The sequence below is a fragment of the Chaetodon trifascialis genome, chromosome 8 (assembly GCF_039877785.1).
Source record: "Chaetodon trifascialis isolate fChaTrf1 chromosome 8, fChaTrf1.hap1, whole genome shotgun sequence".
NCBI classification, from domain to species: Eukaryota; Metazoa; Chordata; class Actinopteri; order Chaetodontiformes; family Chaetodontidae; genus Chaetodon; species Chaetodon trifascialis.
The window spans coordinates 6,098,263-6,123,160 of NC_092063.1; the positions used below are offsets into that span (position 1 = coordinate 6,098,263).

A 24,898-nucleotide genomic window follows, 5' to 3' on the forward strand; every position below is an offset into this window, starting at 1 on the left:
GATAAACATAATTTCCTAAACCCCTCCTTTTCCCTGTCTCCACCCAAGGCGTAGACAATGGTCAGGATATACCCAGGGACCTGCTGGTTGGGATCTACCAGCGGATACAGAAGTGGGAGCTGCGGACCAACGATGACCATGTGTCCCAAGTGCAGGCAGTGGAGCGAGTCATTGTGGGCAAGAAGCCTGTTAGTTTTGTATTGAATAAGGCAACATATGGGCCTTTGTAGTATGTTGTCACTTCTAGTTTAAAATTAATTCATTTGTTTGTGCTGTATGTGTCTGTATAGGTGCTGTCCCTTCCCCATCGTAGGCTGGTGTGTTGCTGCCAGCTCTATGAGGTTCCTGACCCCAACAGACCTCAGAGGACAGGAGTGCACCAACGAGAGGTCTTCCTCTTTAATGACCTTCTGGTGGTAAGACTCGCATTTAACGCTTCTTAAGACACGCCAGATAAGAAATCTGTTTCATTTAAAAGGATGTATGATAAATATATCCCGTCTATGTTGTGCATCAGGTGACCAAAATCTTCCAGAAGAAGAAAACCTCAGTGACTTATAGTTTCAGACAATCGTTCCCTTTGGTTGAGATGCAAGTGCACATGTTCCAGAACTCTTGTAAGAGACTATTTTTCCCTCTGCACATCTCCACTTTTCTTAATAACCCTCTATGGTTGTCCAGTATTTTATTTCTGTCTTTTTGCATCTCTCAGACTACCCTCACGGCATCCGCCTGACCTCAGCAGTCCTGGGTGGGGAGAGGAAGGTTCTTATCGTCTTCATGGCACCCAGTCAGCAAGACCGCACCCGCTTTGTTAGCGACCTCAGGGAGAGTGTTGCTGAAGTGCAAGAGATGGAGAAATACAGAGTTGAATGTAAGTACCCCATCTACTGGTCATGATTGTGAACTACAGCTTTAGTGAGTGTTGGGCTATACAGGTTTCAGCAATGGCTCTTTTTAATCATGAAATGCAGCACTGCTGGTAGTGATATATATCTTATTCTTTTTTTGTATCGTGTTTTAAATTCCCCGGTGCCCTTTGTGCTTATTTACAGCGGAGCTGGAGAAACAGAAAGGTGTGATGCGGCCCAGCCTGCTCACTGGAGGAGTGGTAGGAGGAGGCGTAGGTGTGAAAAGTGATGTTGTGAATGGCACCATGGGAAGGACAAGTTTTGATGACAACTGCTCAGTGGGTGAGGGTCTCAAACGCACAGCGCTCAGCTCATCTCTCAGGGACCTATCGGACGCAGGTGAGACAACAGCGCCTCAGAGATGGGGTCAATTCCATTTCCTTCCTGTCAGCTGGGTTGAATTGGGTAGCACAGCATCTGCAATGATTGTGTTTTCTGTTTCTCTTACTCTACCCTCTTCTTCTCTCACACTGGCATTCAAACACAGCTTATGCAGTTTGTGTCTTTTCCAAAAAACAAAACAAAACATGCAAACAACCTTCAATCTTCATTTCAATCTTCCACTCTTTGCTAACCTGACTCTTCCTGGTGGGGTGCAGGGAAACGTGGTCGCAGGAACAGTGTTGGTTCTCTGGACAGTACCATGGAAGTAAGTCTGAAAGACTAGACGTTGATCTGTAACCTCTAATAGACCTGCATTTCCCCTCACTGGTGCTTTGTCTTCCTGAACACACTCAGTGTGTGTGCAGTGTGCATATAAATGGGGTGTGCTTGTACATGCATGTGTGTGTGTCCACATGTACCTGTCCTGCACCGACACCCTTTGCATGTCTGTGTGTGTTCATGTTTGCCCAAGCATGTCCTTCACCTCCAGATACAGATATGTCCTGTGTGATGATGTGATGATGATGTGATGAAGACGGGCTGTAGTGCAATCCTCCAGTGATTTGTCTAAAGCGTGACGATGCTTTATCCTCCCAGGGCTCCATCATTAGCAGCCCACAGCCTCACCAGCGATATCCAGTGCCAGGCGTGGTACCTGGCTGCTATGGAACAGAAGACTTCCGGCCTCACCGCCCCATCCTGAGCCCCGGAACGGGGGTGGGGGGTGGGCCGGGGCAGCAACATACCACTGCTGGGACAGGAGTTGGGGGAGTCTCCAGCAGTGTAGAGAGAGCAGGAGCGGGGAGCGGCCCTGGGGGGAGCAGCAGCAACAACAGCAGCTCTTTCCTGGGATCCCTATTCGGCAGCAAACGCGCCAAACCACCAGGGCCCCTTATTCCACCGGGGCCACCCTTCCCCGCACCTGTCCCCCCACCGACTACGGGAGGTCCCCCTCCTCACTCCCCGTCATCTCTGTGCCAGCTGGACGGGGGGCCTTCCAAGATCCAGGCATTGCACGCACAGTACTGTCACGCGGGCACCGTGCAGCCCCCACCACCGTACTATCATCACCATCGCTACCACGTCCAAACTGTCCCACCACCTTTGCAAGGTATCCCCCCTCATACTATACAGAGAGGCCCACTACCCTGTCGTCCACCGCTTGGCCCCCCACACGCCCAGCACCCGCAGCTGGCCCATCTCTCCCAGCTCTCCCAGCATGGCCTTCCGGGTCGTTACGCCAACATGGTGGTGGGATGTCCCCCCCCCCTTTCTCCTCTCTCCCAACACTCCCAGAACCCACAGTTCGCCCTGTATCACGTGCAGCCCACACACTCTATCAGAGGGGGCGCCGTCCCTGGTACCAAACTTCCACTAACCTTGTCCCACTCCCACCCGCACCCCCACGCACACTCCCAAACCCACCCCGGACACGTTCACACGCCACACCCAGGCAGCCACTCTACCCACCAAACACACTTCATATTCGGCACTCTACCCCACAACCTGCCGTCCGCGTCCGTCAATGCGCATCACGCAGCCTCCGCCGCCCCGTATCTGCCCCAGTACCCTCCTCTCTCTTCCATCCCCCCTCCCCCACCACACTCCCCTTTACCCCCCCCTTCGTCCCCCCTTACCCCTCTTACACCTCTCTCCCCTCTCCCCCCCCAGCACCCCGGGCAGCCTCAGCAGGGGCCGCAGGTGACGGGGGCTGGAGCGACAGGTACAGGGGGCAGCTCCAAATCCAAGCCTATCAACCGGATAAGTACCGTGGTGTGAGCAGGGTGTGGGTCCCCAGGGGTCAGAGGTCAGATTATAGAATGGAGGAGGGTGGCAGAACGAGGGCTAGGACCAAGTCTGCCAGGACAGAGAGTAACAGCAGCAGCGCTAGTGACAAGAGGAAACGCAGTTTGCTTCGTCTCTGTTACTTTCACCTCCGTTTCCCACATATGTAGGTGGAGATAAAAAGCACAGCTAGGACGTGCGCACATCTTTGAATCCTAGATGCACATACATATGCACATGAACAAACACTCCTCACATGTCCACACACAATATCAGAAAAGTCTATAGCCATATAATTTAAGATGAAACTAAATCTATATCTAGGTATATTGCCTCAGTTTTAATTGTTTGAAGTCTAGTTGAGTCTGTATGAGACTATTTTACATGTACAGTACCAACATGTGATAATGTGACACTGGAAAAACGGAGACCATCTATATCCAGCTGCTTACACGGGGATGTAAATAAAGACTAAACCACCAAATGCATTCCAGCAGAGTTTGGCATTAAAAACAGAGCAGAGAGTTGCAAAAAAATGTCCCTCGACTTTGCAATAATTTACTTGGCTTCATGATGTCCCCGTCCATTCTTGCAGGTTCTGCTTTGCTGACAGGCATCTTTTTCTTTTCTTTTCCTTTTTTTTTTTCTAAAGAAGACCTCAGATATGTTGCTTTGTCTTAAACTTCTAAAACCAGTGCACGGTTTCCTGACAGTCTTTTGCTTAATGGTCTTTTACATGTCAACAGGAGCCGCCTGGCTTTACAATGCATTCCTTGTGGGTTATGGGAATTAATGATACAATCAATAATATATTTTGAATGTTTCTGAAGCTTCTTGCTGTTTTATCGATATTATAATATACCTGCTATGAGTATGATGAATATTGTCCAATAATTGTTTTGATCAGTGATTAATTATATCAGCAGATGTTTGTACATGGTTATAGAGAGTATATGCACATATAAATTCCCTCAGTTTGCCATAGCCACTAGAGGGCGTTCTGATATGTGAAGTGTGATTTATTTCCATTGTACCATGGTTTCCATTTAGTTCATCTTTTTAATAATTAGTATTATTGATTGTTGAAAATAATGAATGAGGTTTAGTTTTGTTCAAATTGATTTGGACACCAACAATACTCCTCCTTTTATGTTTTGTTCGATGTGAGCAAACAGGTGCACAATTTCTCAAACGGGCTGACCAACAAAACTTGAACTTAGTGAACGGAGAAAGACCTGGATTTTGGAAGATGTCATTCCTTCATAATCATGCAGGGCACCTATGCTGACTTCCTCACAGTCATCGGATTTAGTCATTCTGTGTTTTTCTGTGTTTTGAAGAAGCACGCTTTTACATGAGGTTTTGTGGTTTTGCACACGTGATGTCTTAAGTCAGAAATGGCCTTCTTCTTATCCTCCCTCTCCTGCCACTTTTAGAAATCTCTTAGTACATTTTCATCCTGCTGAGGGCTTCTTGTTTAAAAACACAACAAGAGTCAAGAATGTAAAAAAGCCTACAGGTACATACTGTATTTCCCCCTTTTTTCTGTGGGCTTCGTGTAAGTGTGGCCCCTTTTGCTACTGCATTTTTTTTTTTTTTTTGAGGTTGTAATTGAGCACTGGTTTACCTTCAGTGCCATTAATTACCAAGGAAAAACTACATATATTCCGATTTAAGAGAGAATGAATGAGTGAGCACAGAGTTTAAAACAAACAAAAAAAAGTCTATGGAACAAGCTACTGAAAGACACGACAAAGTTCAAGAAGATTCCTCAAGAAAAGGATTTTGAGGAGGTTTGGAGAGAGTCAAGAATGTCAGCTAAAGATTTTATAAGTGCGCGTCGGCTAGCCTTTTCTTTGATGGTGTTCTTTTTTTTTTTGACTCTTCTTGCATGAATATATCTGCACTTATTGAATAGATTGTACTGTATAAACCTGAATGTACATATTATATTATACATAGGCTTCTTATCATAACTATGGGATGAACTACTCCCATTCTGTATTCAGGTGCGTGCATGTGATGCCACTAAGTATGTACATATACAAGAAGGACAAGGATAGGAAACGTTGGCCAAAAGAAATGCTGACTTCTTTTCTTTTACCATTATTATTTCAGACTGAAGGTGAGAGAATGAGTTACCGTGCTATAAACTGAAGCCTAAAAAAAGTTTATATGTCAGTGCACTTATTGATATCATTTTAAACAAATGATTTCAATTTTTTTCTTTGTGTATGTATTATGTGTACTGAAAGAATAGAGAATTGAGATGTGAATATTTATTGCTTCTGATAAATTAAAGTGTCCTTGCGGTGATTTGGTCTGTGTGTACTTTTTATATAACTTCACACCTACCTCCACCATTAAAATGTTCTCGATAATGAACTGGTTATGGAATTACGATATCAACCTTGCAAGATGAAGAGAAATATTAATTATGTACATATAACTAAAGACAATTAAAGAAGTTTAAGATAATAGTTTTTAGCAGTATGATTGAAAATGTAGAATAATCCCAAAAAAGAAAAAAAAAAAAAAAAAAAAAAGGTAGACCCCAAGTTTACAAGGGGCTTTTTATCCAGTGACCAAATGACAGCATTGCAGTACCAGTGGGTTTTGGGTAATCTCACAGCACTTAATTACACTTATTGAGTACAATAAGAAAAGAAAAATCATTAAACTTAAACTTTTTATCAAATTAGGAGGAACTGACAGTGTCACTCAGCTCCAATATGCTGTGTGTAAGTTCAAGGTGAGCTGAATTTCTATTTTACGCAGCTATGCAGAAATATTTCACTTTTTAATTTACTCTGAGCCAGCTGTATATCAATCCAGAAAACTCACGCAACTTTTCAATAATGCATTGTTGCAACAACCCAAAAATATATAATGAAAGTGAATTTCAGTCATCATCAACTGGTTCTGCCTACACAGTAATGTTACATTAAGACAATAACGTAACTCTACGAAAAGGGCCACGCACAACTGAGTCTACATTTACGTACTTTTACAACGAAAATTACTTACTTAAATTAAAGTAATGCGATTTAACTGTAATGAGATTACATAATGTACTTCTTCCTCAACGGGCCCCTTTGTAATTACAGGACTTTTATTTGGCGTACGTGCGTACTACTTTCAGGGAGGAAACGTGAGGGACGTGGTGTGAAGATGAAGAGGTTGTGCTTCGGTCGTGAGAAAAAAACTAAGATGGCGTCTCGTCAAGAAAGATAGGACGGCCTGAAGAGAGTGATGATGTTGGTCGGAAAATGATTGATAACGACATAACCGATAAAGTTTGAGACTCTCGTTTACTATTAAACGAACCTCTGCCATCAATGTTTTCAACCTGAGTGTTTGACAGAACGGTGTATATGGAGACCCGAGCCTGAAAAACGGTCAACTTTGCTAGCAGCGATAGCTAGCCAACTGGACCGAGCACAGCTGGCCAACGTTAGCTAACCACCAGTCATCACAACAACAGAGGAAGGAGAGCGGCCACCAGCCCTATCATACCCCGGGACATCGAGGTGTCTTCGGTCAGTCAAGGAAATGCAACGAGACACTAATAGAAAGGGGTCAACAAATAACTGCATGTTAGCATTTCTTCTTACACATACATGTATCTGACTAGCGTTAACTAGCTAGCTGCTAACGTCGATTTGGATGTGTAGGTTAGCTTGTGTGCGGTCATATTGTTGACTTTTTCCCCTCAGCCTACAGTTAACATTAGCTAACTAATGCTAGTTATCTAAACCCGTGGGAGGCAATGGGACCAGGCTGAGAAAGTGGAGGCCTTGATGCTAACGTGAACGTAAGCTGTAAACGGCGTTATCGCCTCTGATAGCTGAACAATAGACACAAATAGACATCATGATTGCCCGAAGAGGAGAAATGAATGACACCTTGCTAACCCACTATAAATAATTGAAATTGAGAAGGAAGGGGTTTTTTTTCTTCGTCTCTCTTGTTGTGGCTGCTGCTGGAAGGTAAGGTTAGTTTTAACACCAGTTCTCCCAAGTTTAGTAGCTCGTAGCTAACAGTTGTCAGCTAACAGAAATGTGTGTTATTGGGTAATGTTCACAAGATGAAAGGCAGCATCGACATTTAAATGTGACTGTTTGGCAAGTGTAATCGAGTAATCGTGGCATTTTTGTCGCAAAAGCTTTATCAGTCCAACCCAGCCCACAGGCGAGCAGTGATGCCTTCATGGCCTTCTATACCTTAGGGTTCATGGCCTCCACGCCATTGTTTGTCTGAAGGCCCTAGAAGAATCAAGATAGATGGGATACATGTCACTGAAGTCCCAGCACCAAGCTGTCTTCATTTCGATATTATTTATATAAGAAGTACACGAGGATAAAATCAAGACTCTTATTAAGGCTCCTACAAATAACAAGAAGCAGTTCTTATTGCTCAAGTGCATACAGAAATGTTGCCATCACTTCTGCTTTTAAATCATTTGATTGTTGTTCTGTATTGCAGCTGATGAAGCATTACTTAGAAGTTTTGCCCTTTTTTCCACACTGGGCCTTGTTGATTCACCAGAGCATGGCATTTGTTTTGTTGTGTCTGATGTTGGGGGAGGGGATTTCAACATGGACCACTTTGAGGACAAAAAAGAAAAAAAAAATCCTCATCCTGTGATTCCCCATGTTTCTGCCACTGACTGTTATGGAGGGTTTTGGAGGAAATTGCTATGAAACACGTAGAGGAACTAACTTGTATATCTGTACGCAGCATTACAATGCTGTGCTAGGCCAGGAAGTTATGCTTTTGTAAGAGTAAACAAATGCAGTAACCTTTTGGAGTAATTGTTGTTGTTGACCTTTAATTTTTTGATACACTGGTTCATTTTACTAATCATTTGATTAAATAACTTCCTACATTGCATTTTTTAAAATTGAATCCACCCACAAGGCACTTCTTTGAGTTCACTGTCATTAGGAACATTTATTGAGAGACATGTGTTGCGTAAGTATCACTGCCAAAGACAAAATGCTGGTTAGTGAACATACTTGTCAGAAGTATCTGTATCTCCTGACTTCACTTGAGCTGTTCCAGAGTATCTGGAGATCAAGTAGCTAAGCAAAGATTAAAGCTTTGAATTATTGGGGGTTTTAAAGTCTCTACAAACTAAAAACAAGATTTGCATATATAATGCTTTTTGGCATGCTGTATTTGTGCTGTCATGCCCATTAGTGAGCCTGAGTTAATTAACTTGTTTTTCATTGTTGGTCTTCCTGTTGTCAGGGAAATGGAAGGGGAAGAGTTTGTACCTCCTCCGGAGTGTCCAGTGTTTGAGCCGTCATGGGAGGAGTTTCAGGATCCCCTGGGCTACATCGCCAAGATACGTCCAATTGCAGAGAAGTCTGGAATCTGCAAAATTCGACCTCCACCAGTAAATATTTGCTTATGTTTGGATTATGTTGAAGAAATGGCATGTTCCCTGAGTTGTGTGTGTGTAATGTGTAGCATGCACAGAGTTTAACCTCCAAGTCAAAAGCCCATGAACTCTCTTTTCCAGTCTTGGAAATGTTTTATCCATCATCCGAGAGACTAAATCAGTTCTGGTGACAAATGATAGATTTCTATTTTTTTCCTTATTTTTCTTTGTCAGGCTATTAGGGTTGTGCTGACAACCTTTATTCATGGCTTTAACACCCCACATCTCTGTTCTCTATAAGCCTGCTCACCAAAACTTTGCGCTCCATAAGAGTAATTAACATTACAGATACGATTTGATTCTGATATTAACCATAAGATAGTGTGAAAAGGAACATCACGCTGTGATACGCGAAGCACAGTCACACAGACTTTTAAAAGGAACTGTGGTTTTGAATAGAGGAGACATTGCTATTAAAAAGGTTTGTTTTTAGTGTGTAAATAGTTTAAACACAATGCTGTGACGTATCTCCCTCCGCCCCCTGCCAGTCAAATTGCCTATAGGTGATCTTGAGCTATGAAAATGGAGTCCTATAGGCTGTCTTTGAGTTAGCAGGTTTCACAAACCTTAACGCAAGTGATCCTGTCTAACCAGTCAGGCAGAGTTTGTTATCTAGAGGTTCTGTCAGCTGGGGGTTTCCTGCCCTGAACATGAATAATGTGTCATTTTTAATAACCGATTACCGACGTGTAGGACATTTCTATGTCATGATCTTGTAGGAATTAGAATTTCTGTAGCATAGATTGGTGAGAGGGCAGGCCATTAATTCTTGATAGTGTAAACTTTACTGAAAAAAGTAGGACCTTGAGTAGGATCTTGATTATCCTTCCCGGTTAAAGCTGAGCCAAGTTCTTGAGGCTGAAAGTCATAGTTAAATCAGGGTTAAGGTCAAACTTAACTCACTGTCTCTTTAATTTTCCATGTCCATGTATATTTGTTGTTTTTAATAAGTTCTTGAATATTAGAGGTCACGCCAAAACATAAATGACACAAGTTGCTCTTACATCGTGTAATCTTACATGTTTAATTGCGTTTCTTTCCTCCCAAATAGGACTGGCAACCACCATTTTCAGTGGAGCTGGATAGCTTCCGCTTCACTCCCCGCATCCAGAGGCTTAATGAGTTGGAGGTAAGTTCCCTTTTTCCCATTAAAATTATGCACTGTTGACAGATAATTGAAGTTATTGGTGGAACTAGTCATGAAAATCATGGTGGTCCTTCATGCATCTCATTTTAGGCGGAGACCAGAGTGAAGCTTAATTATTTGGATCGCATAGCCAGGTTTTGGGAGATCCAGGCATCCTCCTTGAAAATCCCACACATTGAAAGGCGCATCCTTGATCTTTTCAGCCTGTCAAAGGTAGATATCCATTGACTTGTTTTGACTCAGAAAGAAAAAAAAATGAAAGCTGTTCACGATTTGTTAAAATTGTCACAAAAATGCTTTTCTGTTCCAGATTGTGACAGATGAAGGAGGTTTTGAGATGGTGTGTAAGGAACGGCGCTGGGCTCGCGTGGCCCAGAGGCTTGGCTATCCTCCAGGCAAGAACATCGGTTCCCTGCTGCGCTCGCACTATGAGAGGATCGTCTACCCCTTTGAAATGTTCCAGTCTGGTGCCAGCCTGCCGGTATTTTTGTCTCTCCTTTTTGTGTTACCAAGGATGATCAGTTAATAAACAGCATTCAAAATCAGTTCATCTATGAACAGTAGCTTAGTCACTATGTGATGCATTCAACACTTTACTTTGGTTGGAATCAAAAGATGTGCTGTGATAAGTCATCTGTAGCACATTTGGACATGCTTTAATGTAAACTCTTCTCTTTTTTGCATCATCTTTAGCATTGCAAGCCAAAGCACTATGATGGTGAGGATGTGGATAAAGAGTACAAGCCCCACTCCATCCCCCTGCGACAGTCTGTGCAGCCATCCAAAATTAGCAGCTACGGACGCAGAGCAAACCGCTGCCAGCCTGATGTGAGTAGTGAGAGTATCTATCCGGACTTGTCATTCGGTACATTTTCATACCTCTATGACCAGTAGCCCTACACAGGATGAACTTTGCTCACTTAAATATAATTCTTTGGATCATGTTTCTGTATGTGCCGCACCACCTCAAAATCAAGCCGAGAAAACAATCTGAGAAAAGTCCAATTTTGGTTCGTGTTGCTGCTTTTCGAGACCACAAACACTGCCTGGGTTTGTTGCAGCTGATCTGCCAAAGAGGAATTAATTTCAGCTGTGTCTCTGAGTTAAAGGTGTGAATTTCAACCTGCGAATGAATTTAACTGCCAGGTGTTCGGGCTGTATATAATTACTTCATCTGGGATGGTTTTTCACAGGACTTAAACCACACATCAAAATCTTTGCCAATGATGGTATTTCTTTGTATTTGTTCTTGAGTAATTGCTAGTTTAGTTTCATCGTAACATTCATTGGTGTTCTACTAATAAATGTGCAAACAACAGTGTGTTTTTATGTTGTGATTGAAGCAAATCTGCAGAGTTACTTCCAGGATGTAAACCTCAGTGAACAATACATGTATATTTGCTATTTGATGATATGAATTCAACAGCAGATGCAGAAGGCTGGCAGTCTCTCATGATGTTTGTTACCATCCATAGGATCACTATCTACTGCTTGATCAGCCAAATGAATAACAGCTTCCATCAATAGAGGCTAACACAAAGTCAAGCCAACAATCTACTCAAGTGTTTGTTGGATGACAGTCTTGTAGTGTGTACCATGCTGTCATATTACCTGTTTTCTGTGCTTATCCATGTGACCTTGTGCTTTGGTTACAGTGTAGTATTTGGAAGGTGTGATAAAGCACTCAGAGCGCATCCCAGCTTGCTTACTCTCCATCCCACCATGCTGCTGTGCTTCACGCTGCTGTTTTTCGCTCTCTGCTCCTCGGCTTATTTTGTTCTCCGCTTTGTTTCCTCCACTCCCATCTCCAAGCAAACACAACTGTTTGTTTCAAAGGCCACATATTTTTTTTTTGCATTAATGTGGACCAGCCTGCATCCTGTTATCTCATGCTTTTGTTACATGCAAGGTAATGATGCCTCATTTTCTACCCGACCCCCCTCCCCCCAGGTTGTTAATGACCTACTCATCATACTTTGAGTACACAGCGCTCGCTGGTGGACCTAAGTTTTTTCATTTGTTATGCTGGAATACATCCTTTTTTTGTTTTGCATATTTAGTTATATGCTGAATTGATGGGAACACAAGAAAATTTGATGCAGATGTTTGTAAAAAATGTCATCCAATGATTGACAAGCTGGCATTGTTTCACTTTTTGTTATCATTACTTATACAACCTGTACAGGACAATATCTTGAGGTATGGGGGTTTCTTTATTAACACATTTTTAAGCAGATGGCACTGTATTTTGTAGCCATTTAGCTTAACATGCAGTTATCCAGTTGATTTTATTGTTTGCCACTAGCTGGACGGACCTCATTATGCTTCAGTATGCCAGATATCGTGCATGATGACAAACTTGTTGGCAAACCCTGATTTCCTGTCCCCAAACCCATTTCGGTTTGGTGCCAAAAAATAAACTTAACCTTGAATTTGAAGGAAAGGATTTAGCAAGTCCACAAAATTTCCCTTTGGACCTTCAGAGGTCCCGCTTGTAACGTGACCCTTGTCTAATAATGTGTCCCAGTGATATTTTCCCTGCAGCTACTGGTTCTTTCCAGGCTCTCTCCCTTCCTCTCTCATCTCCTTTTTCCTCTTGTCTTAGTTTATTGTTGCTGTTATTGTCTCCCCTTGCAGGGTCCAGAGGATCTGGCCCCCCATCCTCTCACCACTGGCTCTCAACTCATCTCTGCGGTACTGCCTCTCGAGCATATGAGCTCACCTTCTGCCCCTGCTCTCTTCCCGCCTCTTTTCCTCAGCCACCTCACCCTTCCAGAAGTTTTCTAGATGTTTCGTTTTTTTAATTTTAACTAACCACGAAAACATTTTCATTAACATGCATTCATGCGCCTTGAGTTTCTCAGCGTAGGGTTGGCAACCCACAATAGGGTCACATGACTGCTACAGACACGTTGCCGTTAAAAATAACTGACTGTGGCATTATAGTAATAGTTGGTGCATATTCACCATTATTTTAAATGTCTAGACCAGACAGTGAACACAGACAATAAGAATTCCCTGGCCTGTTTGTTTGTTTATATTTCAGCTGTTTGTTCTCTATGAACACACTCAGGGGCTGTTACTAAAAGTGAGACCATCTATTCTCATGTTGGACAAAGATGTCCTGGGGCCTTGTCAGTGTGTTTTGAGGTATTCTATTACAGTTTGCTAAAAAACAAAACAAAACAAAAAAAAAACTTGGTGTTGCATGCAGAATTGAAGTAGTGCAGTGTTGTTAAGAATTGATGTTTCACGTGTCCTAAATGGCACAGTTCACTATAGGCGCTAAGAAGCGTTGACTTCGTCTCCAACTGCCAAACACACTTTTCTAGTTTAGTTGTGGGGCTGATGCGCTCGCTAGCCTTCTCTCTTTCACCCATGCTCGTTCTCTGTGGTTGTACCTGGCTTGAAATGCTTTGTCTCTGGGCTGCCTGTGTGTCTTTGCACTTTTGGCTGTTTTGCCTTGCTGTCTGTGCCCTATCGCAGCTAGCAGTGTGGCTGCATGCGTTATCTTTGGAGTGCCCTCACACAGGAAAACCTAGTAGTTTAGGGTTTCACATACAGAGCACCACAGTGTGATGATGGACAGTAAAATATTGAAGTCTTAAGAAGCATTAAAAATCAGTTACCCTTTCTGAACATGGAATTGTTGTTGGCTTCTAAGTCTCTCAATGTTTGCTTGTTTGAGGCCAAACTTTGGTTTGACTGCCCCTCACCATCAAGCCTTACTGATCTGCTTTGTTGTATACTGCCTGCGATCCTCATTTCACTCTGCAGAGTCCTTTGGTCAACAAAGTTGGGGTGCCAGGAAAAGGAGCTTGTTTTTATATATGCAGAAAATAAAGAGCAATGTGTGGCAGCCAGAGTCCCATCTGCATGACTGAAGGGTGTGCAGCTGCATACAGGCTCAAAGTCAAAAACAAACATGCTTCTTCCATCACCCTCCTTGGAAAAGTCTGAATGGCATCTTTTATGGCATTGTATCTGTTCAGTTTTTGTGCTATGAATGGCAATAGCAATGTCCTGACATGCAAACATGAATTATCTTGCTGTGGGAGTACGGGTTGCTTTCTGACTGCATACGGACTACGACTTTTTGGTGCACACCTGAGAAGAGAAAGGGTTCATATGATCGAATTTTTAGGAAAAAAGATTAGGACGAAGTTGCCACCTTAAATGGATGTTTAGAGAGTAAGTTCTGAGTTGGATGGAAACTGGGGATTTTGTGACGTCCTGCTTTAACGTTCTTGTTAGATCAGACTACTGACTGATTACTCAAAGTGACATTAAGACCTTTTGTGTTTCCGCCCACTTTATACTAATCGCACATAACTTGTGTGTACTTTTTGCAATCATATGGCAAATTGGAACTAGTGCCCAAAAGTTTGGCCAAATGTCTAATGAAAAATGTTACAATGAAATTTAATTACTTTGCAAAAATTATTTCAGTCTAAAATGGTAAAGCCTTCACTGCGGCATTAAGGCTCATTAAACAAACATAACTTTTGATCACTTTAAACAGATTTTCACCCGATGTGTCCACATACCGAAAAGCTTCCTGCTGCAAGAAGATGAGGTCCACTGCAGTTTTCTGTAAACAAGGCCCTCTTGGGACAAGAACAGCGCAAAATATGACTCCAATAATAGAAAGCGAGAAGAGGAAATGAGATGACGATCTCTAAGCATGATATAACAATGCAGTACTGTTGGGGCTGAAGTCAAGATTACTTTTTTCTGAGACAAGTTCAAGGCAAAACCCAATTTAAAAAGAACAAAACAGCACCCATTGATTACAACTCTGAACACAAATATATTTATATTAGAATCACAAAAAATAAATACAGGATAGTGTTAAAACTAACTATGTAAGTACGACATCTTTCCACACCAGTGTGCTTAAAACGACAGGTCTAAAATGAGAAAGCTGGCTTGTTACATGGCAGAGACAAATAAAGATTGCCTGTTTTTGTAAATGAAGGTGCCGACCAGAACGTCATATTGAAGAATTAAGGATTTTGTCTTTCTGTGGGGAACTGACAGCAGATCAGCCTCTCCGGTCTGCCAGAAGAGCAGCCAGAGACGCTGGAAGTACAGAAGGCTCAGGCAAAAAAAAAAAAAAAAATCTTACTGGACGTAGTCAGGACTTTGTGGACAAGGTCAAGACCAAACACAGTAATTGTCGAGACCAGTGGGCGAGACAGAGATTATAGGTAATAAAAAAAGTATTTTGGCTACAGTTGCTTCTACAGACCTCTGCAGTAAAGTAAAAACAACCTGATCAGAACGGTGGATATTCAGCTTGGACGTAGTATGATGTGTATGTTATTTAACCTTTCTACCAAACAGAATTCTAAAACACATGACAAATGACAGCCTAAACTAACTGAAAGTAGCTTTTTGCTTTTGAAATGTTTTTTTTTTTAAATAATATACTAAGAACATAAACCAAGGATTTGAGAAAAACACTCACAATTAACCAAACCTAAATGATAACCTAACTGTATGGTTGCAACTTCTGGTGATTGTGTGTTCTGGTGGTGGGTCAACCTTTTAGCTTTCACTGTGATGTAGGCTAACCTTTCCTCACTTTCTAACCGAGCATAATCCCCTCCTGTGATGCATTGCTATGCTCTCGTGTTTTAACTGTTTGCCGTAGACCCTTGCTTTGCTCTGTTTGCTTTGGAGAAAAGTTATGTCTGTGCCTTGGTGATGAAAGTGCGCTTTCATCCGCAGCCTGAACCCACGGAGGAAGACATAGAGAAGAACCCAGAACTGAAGAAGCTACAGATCTACGGGGCAGGACCTAAGATGATGGGACTTGGGCTGGTGGCAAGGGACAAAGGCATTAGGAAGAAAGGTAAGTGCCATGACCACAGCCTCATTTGACCCCCTTCTCACACACACAGTTAAACCTATAAGGTTCCCAAAAGTCTGGCAACAGTAACATTGAGAAAGCTGGAAATTTTGATGCAGCTAAAGCAATAATGTGAGCAAAGCTGCAAGTCCTCAGTTATTGGCTCAGTCTGATAGTGTGCATAGGCAGGATTGTAAGATACAACCATCCTGCCAACTTTGAGCCCCGCACTGTAAAAAATTTGATCGTCTGATAACCGACCACCTCCGATTCTGAACCTTACTCTTCTTTCAGATGAGCTGCCTCAAACGGTTACCATCAAGGAGAACGTGTCTCCTCCTCCTGCTGATGCCCCAGTCAAAGTGGAGCCACTGGAGCCTCAAGAGAGGCAGAGTGACGGCGGTATGTCGAACCCCCAACTGCCCCCCCCTACCGTCACCGCAAAGACAGAAGTGAAGAAAGAAGAAGCAGAGGATGAGGATGGGAAAGACAATGATGAGGAGGAAGATGATTCAGATAGACCGTGCACAAAAATGACCATGAGGCTCAGACGCAACATCAGCAACCCGCAGTGTGTAAGTAGACCAGAAGATGCACCCTGGTGCTCGTCAGAGGTTGAGATCAACATGACCCCGGTAATCTTGAGCCCTACAGTCAATGTTGTGCTCTTATTTTTTCCTCTTCAAAGGTGGATTCTTTTGTGTGTCGGATGTGTGGTCGAGGAGACGACGACGAGAAGCTCTTGCTCTGTGATGGCTGCGATGATAATTACCACACCTACTGTCTGCTCCCCCCACTCGCCGATCCTCCAAAAGGCAACTGGCGATGCCCTAAGTGTGTGGCAGAAGTAAGTAAAAATGTTTTAAAGCACTTGTTGGCGTCTGTAGTACTTGTGACATGTTTGACTAATCTTTGCTTTGAACTTCTCATTTTTTAACATTTTTTTTAGGAGTGCAAGAAACCTGCTGAAGCATTTGGCTTTGAACAGGCTACACGAGAGTACACCTTGCAGAGTTTTGGGGAGATGGCGGATGCCTTCAAAGCAGATTACTTCAACATGCCTGTCCATGTAAGCACAGCCACACAAGATATCACCTGTTCATCATGAAGCATGACGGGTGATCATGTGAGAGACTAATCTGTAGCCTGTGTGTGTCGTTGGTGGTGTAGATGGTTCCCACTGAGCTTGTGGAGAGAGAGTTCTGGAGGTTAGTGAGCAGTATCGAGGAGGACGTGACTGTTGAGTATGGAGCGGACATACACTCCAAAGAGTTTGGCAGTGGCTTCCCAATGAACAATGGCAAGAGGAAGCTCACAAAGGAAGAGGAGGTACGCACATTGTTTTCTTTTGTAACCTCAGCTGTTTTTATTAAAGCTTTGCTTGAGTAGATGTCAAAGTCAGAGTGAAGACCACAGCATCCTGCGTGAGACCATTGTTGACAATGTTCGAAACTACTTTGGTAAAGAGTTGAAATCCACCAGAAGTAGATTTTAAATGGAGTGTGATGACTGTAAAAGGTCAATGTGGCATTCTGTAAACATTTCAATATGAGTGCACTCGACAAAGCAATCCCTACTCACGTCAATGACGCTCTTGAAAATAACATAATTGCATTTACAGAAACATAACTGCTCAGTTGTGAGTACAGTACAAAGGTAGATGAGATAGCCAAGAGATTGCTACCTGTACTAATGTTGTTCAGTTGTAATGGGGGTTAGTAGGCGCTTGGTTGAGATGGTGGCATTTAAAGCAAAAGTGGGATTTTTTTTCTTGTGCAAATTATATATGAAAAAATTAAAATCAGGAATCAGTCTGGATCGGGGGCCTCATTTTCTTTTCTTTGTTGGTCAGGAATATGCTCGCAGTGGCTGGAACTTGAATGTGATGCCCGTGCTGGAGCAGTCCCTCCTGTGCCACATTAATGGAGACATCTCTGGGATGAAGGTGCCCTGGCTTTACGTAGGCATGGTGTTCTCAGCTTTCTGCTGGCACATTGAGGATCACTGGAGCTACTCCATCAACTACCTGCACTGGTACAGAATGCTCTTTGTCTGTTGTTGTGGATTTGGCAGGTCATTGTAGTCATATGCTTAAAGAATTGCAGCTTTTAATTTTAATGCAGAGAATATGATAATGTCATGTGACATTTTACTAACATTGCCTCTCTGTGCTTCACTTCCCTCTTATTCATCACCTCCAGGGGTGAACCCAAGACTTGGTACGGCGTTCCCTCTGTGGCAGCTGAGCGACTTGAGGAGGTGATGAAGAAGCTGACTCCAGAGCTGTTTGAGTTTCAGCCTGACCTCCTGCACCAGCTGGTCACCATCATGAACCCCAACATCCTCATGTCTCACGGTGTACCGGTCAGTGTCGCACACAAAAACACATGCACGCAGCAGAAATGCGGTTTGTAGAGAAGTTTTCTTTGATCGAGCTCTGTTTCTGATGCGCAGGTTGTACGTACCAACCAGTGTGCCGGAGAGTTTGTCATCACCTTCCCCAGAGCCTACCACAGTGGCTTCAATCAGGGATATAACTTTGCTGAAGCTGTAAACTTCTGCACTGCAGACTGGGTATGACTGTGTACACCTTCTGTCCCAAGCTGTCATTTCACATCGTTAATGCTGCATAATCAACATCACTTCTCTCTCTCCCTCTCAGCTGCCTGTCGGCCGTTCCTGTATTGAGCACTACCGGCGTCTAAGGAGGTATTGTGTATTCTCCCACGAGGAGCTCACCTGCAAAATGGCGGCCAGCCCAGAGAAACTAGACCTCAACCTGGCTGCAGCTACACACCGGGAAATGTTCATTATTGTTCAGGAGGAGAGGAAGCTGCGGAAGGGTCTGATGGAAAGGGTGAGACAATAAATAGATCTTAGTTATGTTTTTTTGTTCATGTTATATGTGCATAGTTCAGTTTGGTATTGTGCTGAATTAGTCTGATATTGTTATGTTGCAATGAGAACATGGGGAAAAACTCCTGACAGTCTGATAAAATCTGTGTGTTGGACCTGCAGGGTATTACTGAAGCAGAGCGTGAAGCATTTGAGCTGCTGCCTGATGATGAGAGACAGTGCGATAAATGTAAGACCACATGCTTCCTTTCTGCTCTGGCCTGCTCCAACTGTCCCGAGCGTCTGGTGTGTCTCTATCACACTCAGGATCTGTGCAACTGCCCCACTGAAAAACTCTACCTCAGGTATTAATCTGTCGTGTAGCTGTGTGTCTGTGTGAGTGCTTTGCAGCGAACCATAATTTGTGAGTGAGTCTTTTAAAAGATAATGTTATGTTCTTTCCATTTTGATCACCACCGGCTATTTTAATCTTCTCTGCTATCCCTTCACTTTGCAGGTACAGATATACCCTGGATGAGTTGTTAGCCATGCTACACAGATTAAAGGTTCGGTCCGAGTCCTTCGATTCCTGGGCCAACAGAGTAAAAGAGGCACTTGAGCAGGAAGAAGGAAACAAGATAGGTAGGAAATCGACATATATGAATCCCTTAGACACAGAAAATTATGATCTTAAAAGAAACTGGAAGAAGATCAAATTCTTATTGAATTACAGGGATTGATGACCTTGAGATGCTAAAGACAGAAGCAGCGGAAAAAAAGTTTCCAAACAACGAACTCCTGCGGAAACTCAACACTGTTCTTAAAGACATTGAACGCTGCGAACAGACAAGCACTGAACTCCTCAGTAGCTCAAAGACCAGGTATGATGGGACACAAACTTAGCATTTACACTAACTGTTCAGTTACATGCACTTACACTTCGCTGTCTTTCAGTGAAACCAAGATGACTTTGGCAGAGCTGAAATCCTTGGTAGAAACGATGCAGAACTTGCCCTGTGTGATGAACCAGTTGGAGGAAGTGCAGGTGAGAAGTTATGTCACACTGAGGAAACCAGCTTCTATTTTTGTCTGATTTTTCCTTGCATTCAAAAAGCCTTACTTAGAGCACTTACGTTTTACCTCTTGTACTGTGTGATTTTCAAGGCGGTTCTGCAGACAGTGGAGGATTTCCAGAGCCAGGCTCAAGCACTGGTCAACGACGGGGACTGGAGGAGGGACTCTCCACCGCCGGAGCAGCTGCAGACTTTGCTGGAGCAGGGGGCCAAGCTGCTCGTCGTGGTACCAGAGTGTACTTTGCTCCAGGGCCTGAAGGAGCAGGGCCTTTGGCTGGCAGAGGTGAGGCGCACCCTGGGCACAGAAGGAGGGGAGAGGCAGGAGGTGACACTGGATGTTTTGAGGAACCTCATGGAAGCAGGGTGCAACGTGCCCCAGAGTGTGTCTGTGGAGACGGCCATGGCAGAGCTTCAGGAGCTGCTGACCATTGCAGAACGTTGGGAGGAGAAAGCACAGATCTGTCTCGAACAAAGGTAAGACAAGTCAAATCAAGCTTTTCTCTGTAACTTCACCTGCCACAGATGTCGCCATTTTACAACTGGTTTATCCTGCCGCAAAGCCATCAAAGTCTCTTGTCATGTTCTTGTCCTTCCAGGCAAAAGCATCCTCTTTCTACTCTGGAGGCAATAGTAAACGAGGCCCAGCTCATTCCAGTCAAGCTGCCCAACATCTTGGCTCTGCAGGATTGCCTCACTCGAGCGCGGGCCTGGGTAACAGACCTCGAGGAAATCCAGGTAAATTTTCTGATGTCTTTTAGATTTGCACCATTCTTATTCTCCCCATGCTGTCCTATGATTTCCACACTGCAGAAAATATGGACAGAATTGTGCAATTTTATAATAAAACAGAGAATCAGTTCTAACTGTATTGAGGAAATTGGCCAAACTGTGGATACAGTTAATGAAAATCAAGGTTTTCCTGACAATTACAAGCACCTTTTCACAGTGCCTAAGCTGAACGAACAGGGAAAAACACACACAGTCATGTTAAAGAAGTCCTCAGAGGGAGAGAGCGAGTGGCAGCGCATTAGCAAGAGCTCATCATTTCAACAAACTCCCAGCAGTGCATCCACTTCAGTAGATCCAAGTTTGTTGACGACTTTGAGGCTGTATGCGCAGAATCACACATCATGTTGGGAAACATGAAAAAAACGATGGTTTCCGATCAAGCATCGCAAATGAGAAGGAGCGTCGCCCGAACATGACAGATCCACTGAACTGCAGTGTCGGAGCTGTACATGGAGGAAAAAGATCCATTTGATTAAAAAATAGGGCCGTGTTGTTTTACATCAAATTCATTAATTTTCCTCAATAATACATGATCTACTCATCAAAATCAGAGACACGGTTGCTGGTGTGTGACGTAGTGCTGTTGTGAAAGATGGTACATGCTTACGCAATTGCATTGACAGTACCGAGTGGAATGACAGAAGTGCCAGTCTCTCTGTTACAGGTAGTGAAGCTGTTATTTTAAGGTGAAATAGTTACATACATTTTCTTTTGTTTGTTGTAGAATGGGGAGCATTACCCGTGTCTGGATGACCTAGAGGGCCTGGTGGCTATTGGTAGGGACTTGCCAGTCTTCATGGAGGAGCTGAGACAACTGGAGCTGCAGGTGGCCAGCGCTCACTCCTGGAGGGACAAGGCCAGCAAGACCTTCTTGAAGAAGAGCAGTCCGCACAGTCTGCTGGAGGTGGGCAACTCAAGGGAAAAATGAAATTATCAGAGTTGAACTAAATGGATTGAATTTCTGTCAACACGGAACGCCATAAGTTATCTGTACACTTACATCAGTGCAGCATTCCACTTCAGAAGCTGAGCTCTTGACAAGGCAGCCTTGATGAGAGCATGCATTGAACTCCATGTTTCCCTTCAGGTGTTGTGTCCGTGTGCAAAGAGGAGAGAGAGGCGAGGTGAGACGGAGCTGCTGGATGAGCCTTTAGATGACTCTGACACCAACACTCTGGGCCTCTCTGCGCAGGACCTGAGGGACCCTGCAGCTATTGTGAGTTTATTGAACATGTCGTCGTCTATTTTTAATCTGTCTGAGGTTTAGCTCTGCCTTTCTGGACGTGAATGTTTTATGCATAAATACTTCTTGGGGATTGACGGGATTTGTGTGTCTTGCCTGCAGGTGATGGCTTTCAAAGAGGGAGAGCACCAGGAGAAGGAGGCACTACTGAGGCTACAGAAATTGAACATGTGTAAATCTGGACTTAACACTGCAAATTTCAAGGCCGACAAGGAGAACGGGAGGTGGGATGACGCCATGGAGACGGACACATCCAGCCACTCAGAGGACTCTGTAAAAGAGAACGGTAACAGTAACCACGCCTGCACCACCCCTCCTCAGTCAGTGTGTGTGTGCGCCGGGCAGCCTCGTACCCCTCAGCTTCGCTGCCATCTCTGTAAGGACTGGTTCCATGGTGGCTGCGTCCCTTTCCCCTCCCTGCTCCCCTCCTCCGGACCGCCAGTGAACCCCCTCTGTTGGTGGGACTGGGACTCGCGCTTCTTGTGTCCGCGGTGCCAGCGGTCGCGGCGCCCTCGCCTGGAGACTATCCTGGCGTTACTTGTCGCCCTGCAGAGGCTGCCGGTGCGTCTGCCTGAAGGAGAAGCACTGCAGTGTCTCACAGAGAGGGCCATCAACTGGCAGGGCCGAGCCAAGGAGGCACTGGAGACGCCAGAGCTGCAGCAGGCGCTCGAGAGGCTGCAAGAACTCAAAGAGACTCTCCATTGTGAAACAGAGAAAGAGGAAGACTCGCAAAAGGGGACAGAAGAGACCTCGGTGATTGTTTTATCCGACTCTGAGGGAGGTGAAGGAGAGGAAGGAGTGATTGATCTGACGGAGGATTCCCCTAAAAAGACCACCAAGGAAAGCAACGGCGCTCGGGTAACACCTTATTCTGACTCTTTATTTTGATATGAAACCAAATACGGACTGTTAACTGTGAAACTGGCTCAAATATTCATTAGATTTTATCCGATGTGTTTCCTGTCAGTTGAAATATAATTGATGACCTGTTTCATACGATGCTTGTTTGCCCACAGGCTGGATGTGAAAATGGCATCAGCAAGAAGTCAAATGTTACAGGTAAGACGCTGAGTTCCAAGTAACAAAAAGCAACAAAAGTTGAGTTGTGTGATTCGTCCCACAGACATTAATCCTACCCTCTCTGCTCATTTTTCAGGCGTGGGGTTTCTGCTGCCCCTTCTGCCTTTGCTAAAAGGCCAGGTAGTGGAGCTTTCACCAGGCACCAGGGCCCAGCTGGAGGAGCTGCAGCTGGAAGGAGATCTGCTTGAAGTGTCCCTGGACCAGACACTCCTCATCCACAGGGTCCTGCAAGCTGCCTCTGTTCCATGCAGGGACACGTTGCACACACTCATTCAGGTCAGGGAAAGTGCAAAGCAACCCAAAGTCACATCAAAGCCACATCAAAAACAACAAAAACAGTCATAAATCAAGACATTTCAGACACACTGTGTGTCAGTGCAGCAATAACAAACATGTTGAATGCATTTTCTTCCATGTTTACTTGCTAGCATTCTTCTTCTCTGCCTTTGCTGGCACATTGCTGCATTTCTTGCTTCCTGTAACACCTGTGAATCAGTGGAATAGTGTGAAACCACAGGCATAACTGTGTGTCACTGTGCGCCCGTGCAGAAGACCAAACAAACCACACAAACACACAAAATACTCCACAGTGCTCCAGTAGTACAGCATCACACTGGTGTCATGCTGCTTGTGTACTCTAGTTCCAGATGTGTTGAAGGTATACTGCATAATCTCCCCATAGTGTGTTGATTCATGCAGTTAAATGACCAGATTATGTACAAATGCGCACAAATTTGTACTCTTTGTTAGCGTGCGCATCATTTCAGAGCTGTCACAAAACCTTTTCTGTTCTATCAGGCATAACAGTCGGACTGATTGAATCTTGAGCAGCTTTTTTAGGAGGAAACTCACATTTTTCGTGAGATTCGTTCACTGTAACTGCCTCTCTTCTAATATCCTCGTCCTCTCCCTCCTCAGATTGAGCTCGAGGAGCAGAGGCGAACCAGCCGCGGACGAGCCAAGGACTCCAAAAGGAAGAGGAAGAGCCACAGAGGTGGCAACGGGGAAGGGGCAGGAGAAAGGTCACTGGACGCCTCAGAGTCAAAGAAAACCTGTCCCCTCAGCCACAGCCCTTCCCCTCACGTACCTGTCCAGATCCATCCTGAGGTGACAGCATGTTCATCTTAATTAAAGCACCTTTTTTTCCATTTTCTGAAAATTTGAGCTGTAAATCAGGCTGACTGTGTATGAGATTGAAACTCTCCCTTTTATTTTGTGACAGATTTTGTGATAAAGTCATCGCTGGAGCTCTGTTGAAGTGGATCACTGAGGAATTGAAGGGACAGAGCATTCTGTGCCAGAAGACAGTGTCAAGTTATTGAAAGATGCAGGACATCCCCCTCCCGGTACCCTACATCCCCTCTCATCCCTCATTCATGCACTCAGACACTAACAGAGCGATGACTCTTCTTCTACACTCCACCGTCTCATCCGACACTCACCCACATCTCACCCACCATGGTTTTTTTCTGACTCCCTGTATTACACAAACTTTATTGACCATCGTCCCCGGACCCATTTTCCCTGTGAACATATTCAGCCTGTGTTGGACCGATGTGGGACTTCACCCCAATTGGAGTGTCTTTGGTCTAGAGTTGTCTCTGAGGTCAGTCAGTATGCTATGTTATCCCAACTGTATTAAATGCTAGTTCAGCCGAAGCCCGCCTCGGTGCAGGCCGTTGACTTGAGCCCACTCGTTGAAGTTGGATAAGCTATGGGTTTACGTAGACAGTTGTGTTTGGACATGAATCCTGAAGCTGAGGTACAGCCGAAGGTTTTGACAGTTGAACTTAGACGACAGCACCGTGGTTACACTTGTATTTTTTAGTTGTATTGAATCTTGTGTTTTGATGCTGTTTCGAGGGGACATGCATTTTGACTAAACTGAGTAAGTTTTGGGAAGTGTTAAAAACAGGCATTAATGTTTTTGGTGCTACTTTCCCAGAATGGATATCTGTACCTCTTGGCTTTGTCTTTCTCCCTCCTCCCCTCCCCTCAATGCCTTTTTTTTTCTTTTTTTTTAAAGCACCCATCCTTTTGACTCCATCTTTTATTCCTTTCAATTTGACCTCTTTTTCTCCCTCCTACCTTCTCTTTGCAAATTAAGGTAACTTCACTGTAACTCACTTTGTCGCAGTTTTTTTGTTTCCTGGGTTCAGATTATTATATTATTATTATTATTATTATTATTATTGATATTGCAGACACGCAGTTGTCGTGAGTTTGTGTATAAACTTTTCATTTAAATGTTGCCTTTATTTCTTTTCACTCTTGTTAGAAAAATAAAGGTTTAGAATTGTTTAGGATCTGTTGGCTCGTTATTTCGTCCTAAAATCAATAATAGATTTTCT

The 24,898-nt window shown here is 43.9% G+C and overlaps 2 protein-coding genes across 3 annotated transcripts in view; both read left to right on the forward strand.

The window, feature by feature from the left end:
- The window catches only part of iqsec2b (IQ motif and Sec7 domain ArfGEF 2b), a 28,028-nt gene extending 22,632 nt beyond the window's left edge, over positions 1 to 5,396 (forward strand). Inside the window, exons 8-14 of the mRNA XM_070967592.1 lie at positions 49 to 188; positions 291 to 416; positions 518 to 617; positions 713 to 874; positions 1,056 to 1,250; positions 1,511 to 1,560; positions 1,893 to 5,396. Coding sequence (XP_070823693.1) covers positions 49 to 188; positions 291 to 416; positions 518 to 617; positions 713 to 874; positions 1,056 to 1,250; positions 1,511 to 1,560; positions 1,893 to 3,074 — 1,955 coding nt within the window. The 3' untranslated portion in view covers positions 3,075 to 5,396. The remainder of the gene's footprint in view (positions 1 to 48; positions 189 to 290; positions 417 to 517; positions 618 to 712; positions 875 to 1,055; positions 1,251 to 1,510; positions 1,561 to 1,892) is intronic.
- Positions 5,397 to 6,227: 831 nt separating this feature from the next.
- kdm5c (lysine demethylase 5C) lies at positions 6,228 to 24,852 on the forward strand. 2 transcript variants are annotated; one of them, XM_070967644.1, is made up of 29 exons: positions 6,228 to 6,619; positions 8,334 to 8,481; positions 9,578 to 9,655; positions 9,764 to 9,886; positions 9,984 to 10,154; positions 10,367 to 10,501; positions 12,311 to 12,367; positions 15,407 to 15,530; positions 15,822 to 16,102; positions 16,216 to 16,374; positions 16,477 to 16,596; positions 16,698 to 16,856; positions 17,380 to 17,561; positions 17,729 to 17,891; positions 17,982 to 18,101; positions 18,190 to 18,384; positions 18,546 to 18,727; positions 18,880 to 19,004; positions 19,096 to 19,243; positions 19,317 to 19,407; positions 19,527 to 19,909; positions 20,032 to 20,170; positions 20,949 to 21,128; positions 21,312 to 21,440; positions 21,570 to 22,325; positions 22,484 to 22,526; positions 22,624 to 22,823; positions 23,466 to 23,654; positions 23,770 to 24,852. In XM_070967644.1, exons 2-29 carry the CDS (start codon positions 8,338 to 8,340, stop codon positions 23,776 to 23,778), a joined length of 4,785 nt encoding a protein of 1,594 aa, XP_070823745.1. In that variant the 5' UTR covers positions 6,228 to 6,619; positions 8,334 to 8,337; the 3' UTR covers positions 23,779 to 24,852. The 2 variants fall into 2 exon arrangements, with proteins under 2 accessions (XP_070823745.1, XP_070823746.1); XM_070967645.1 differs by lacking the exon at positions 12,311 to 12,367 and having other exon boundaries at positions 6,270 to 6,619.
- Positions 24,853 to 24,898: the final 46 nt, after the last annotated feature.

Coding starts and splice junctions, on each gene's coding strand:
- kdm5c (XM_070967644.1), top strand. CDS start 8,338: ATGGAAGGGGAAGAGTTTGTACCTCCTCCGGAGTGTCCAGTGTTTGAG. Junction 12,368..15,406: donor GCTCTCAACTCATCTCTGCG/GTACTGCCTCTC, acceptor TTTCATCCGCAG/CCTGAACCCACGGAGGAAGA. Junction 16,103..16,215: donor ACATCAGCAACCCGCAGTGT/GTAAGTAGACCA, acceptor TCCTCTTCAAAG/GTGGATTCTTTTGTGTGTCG.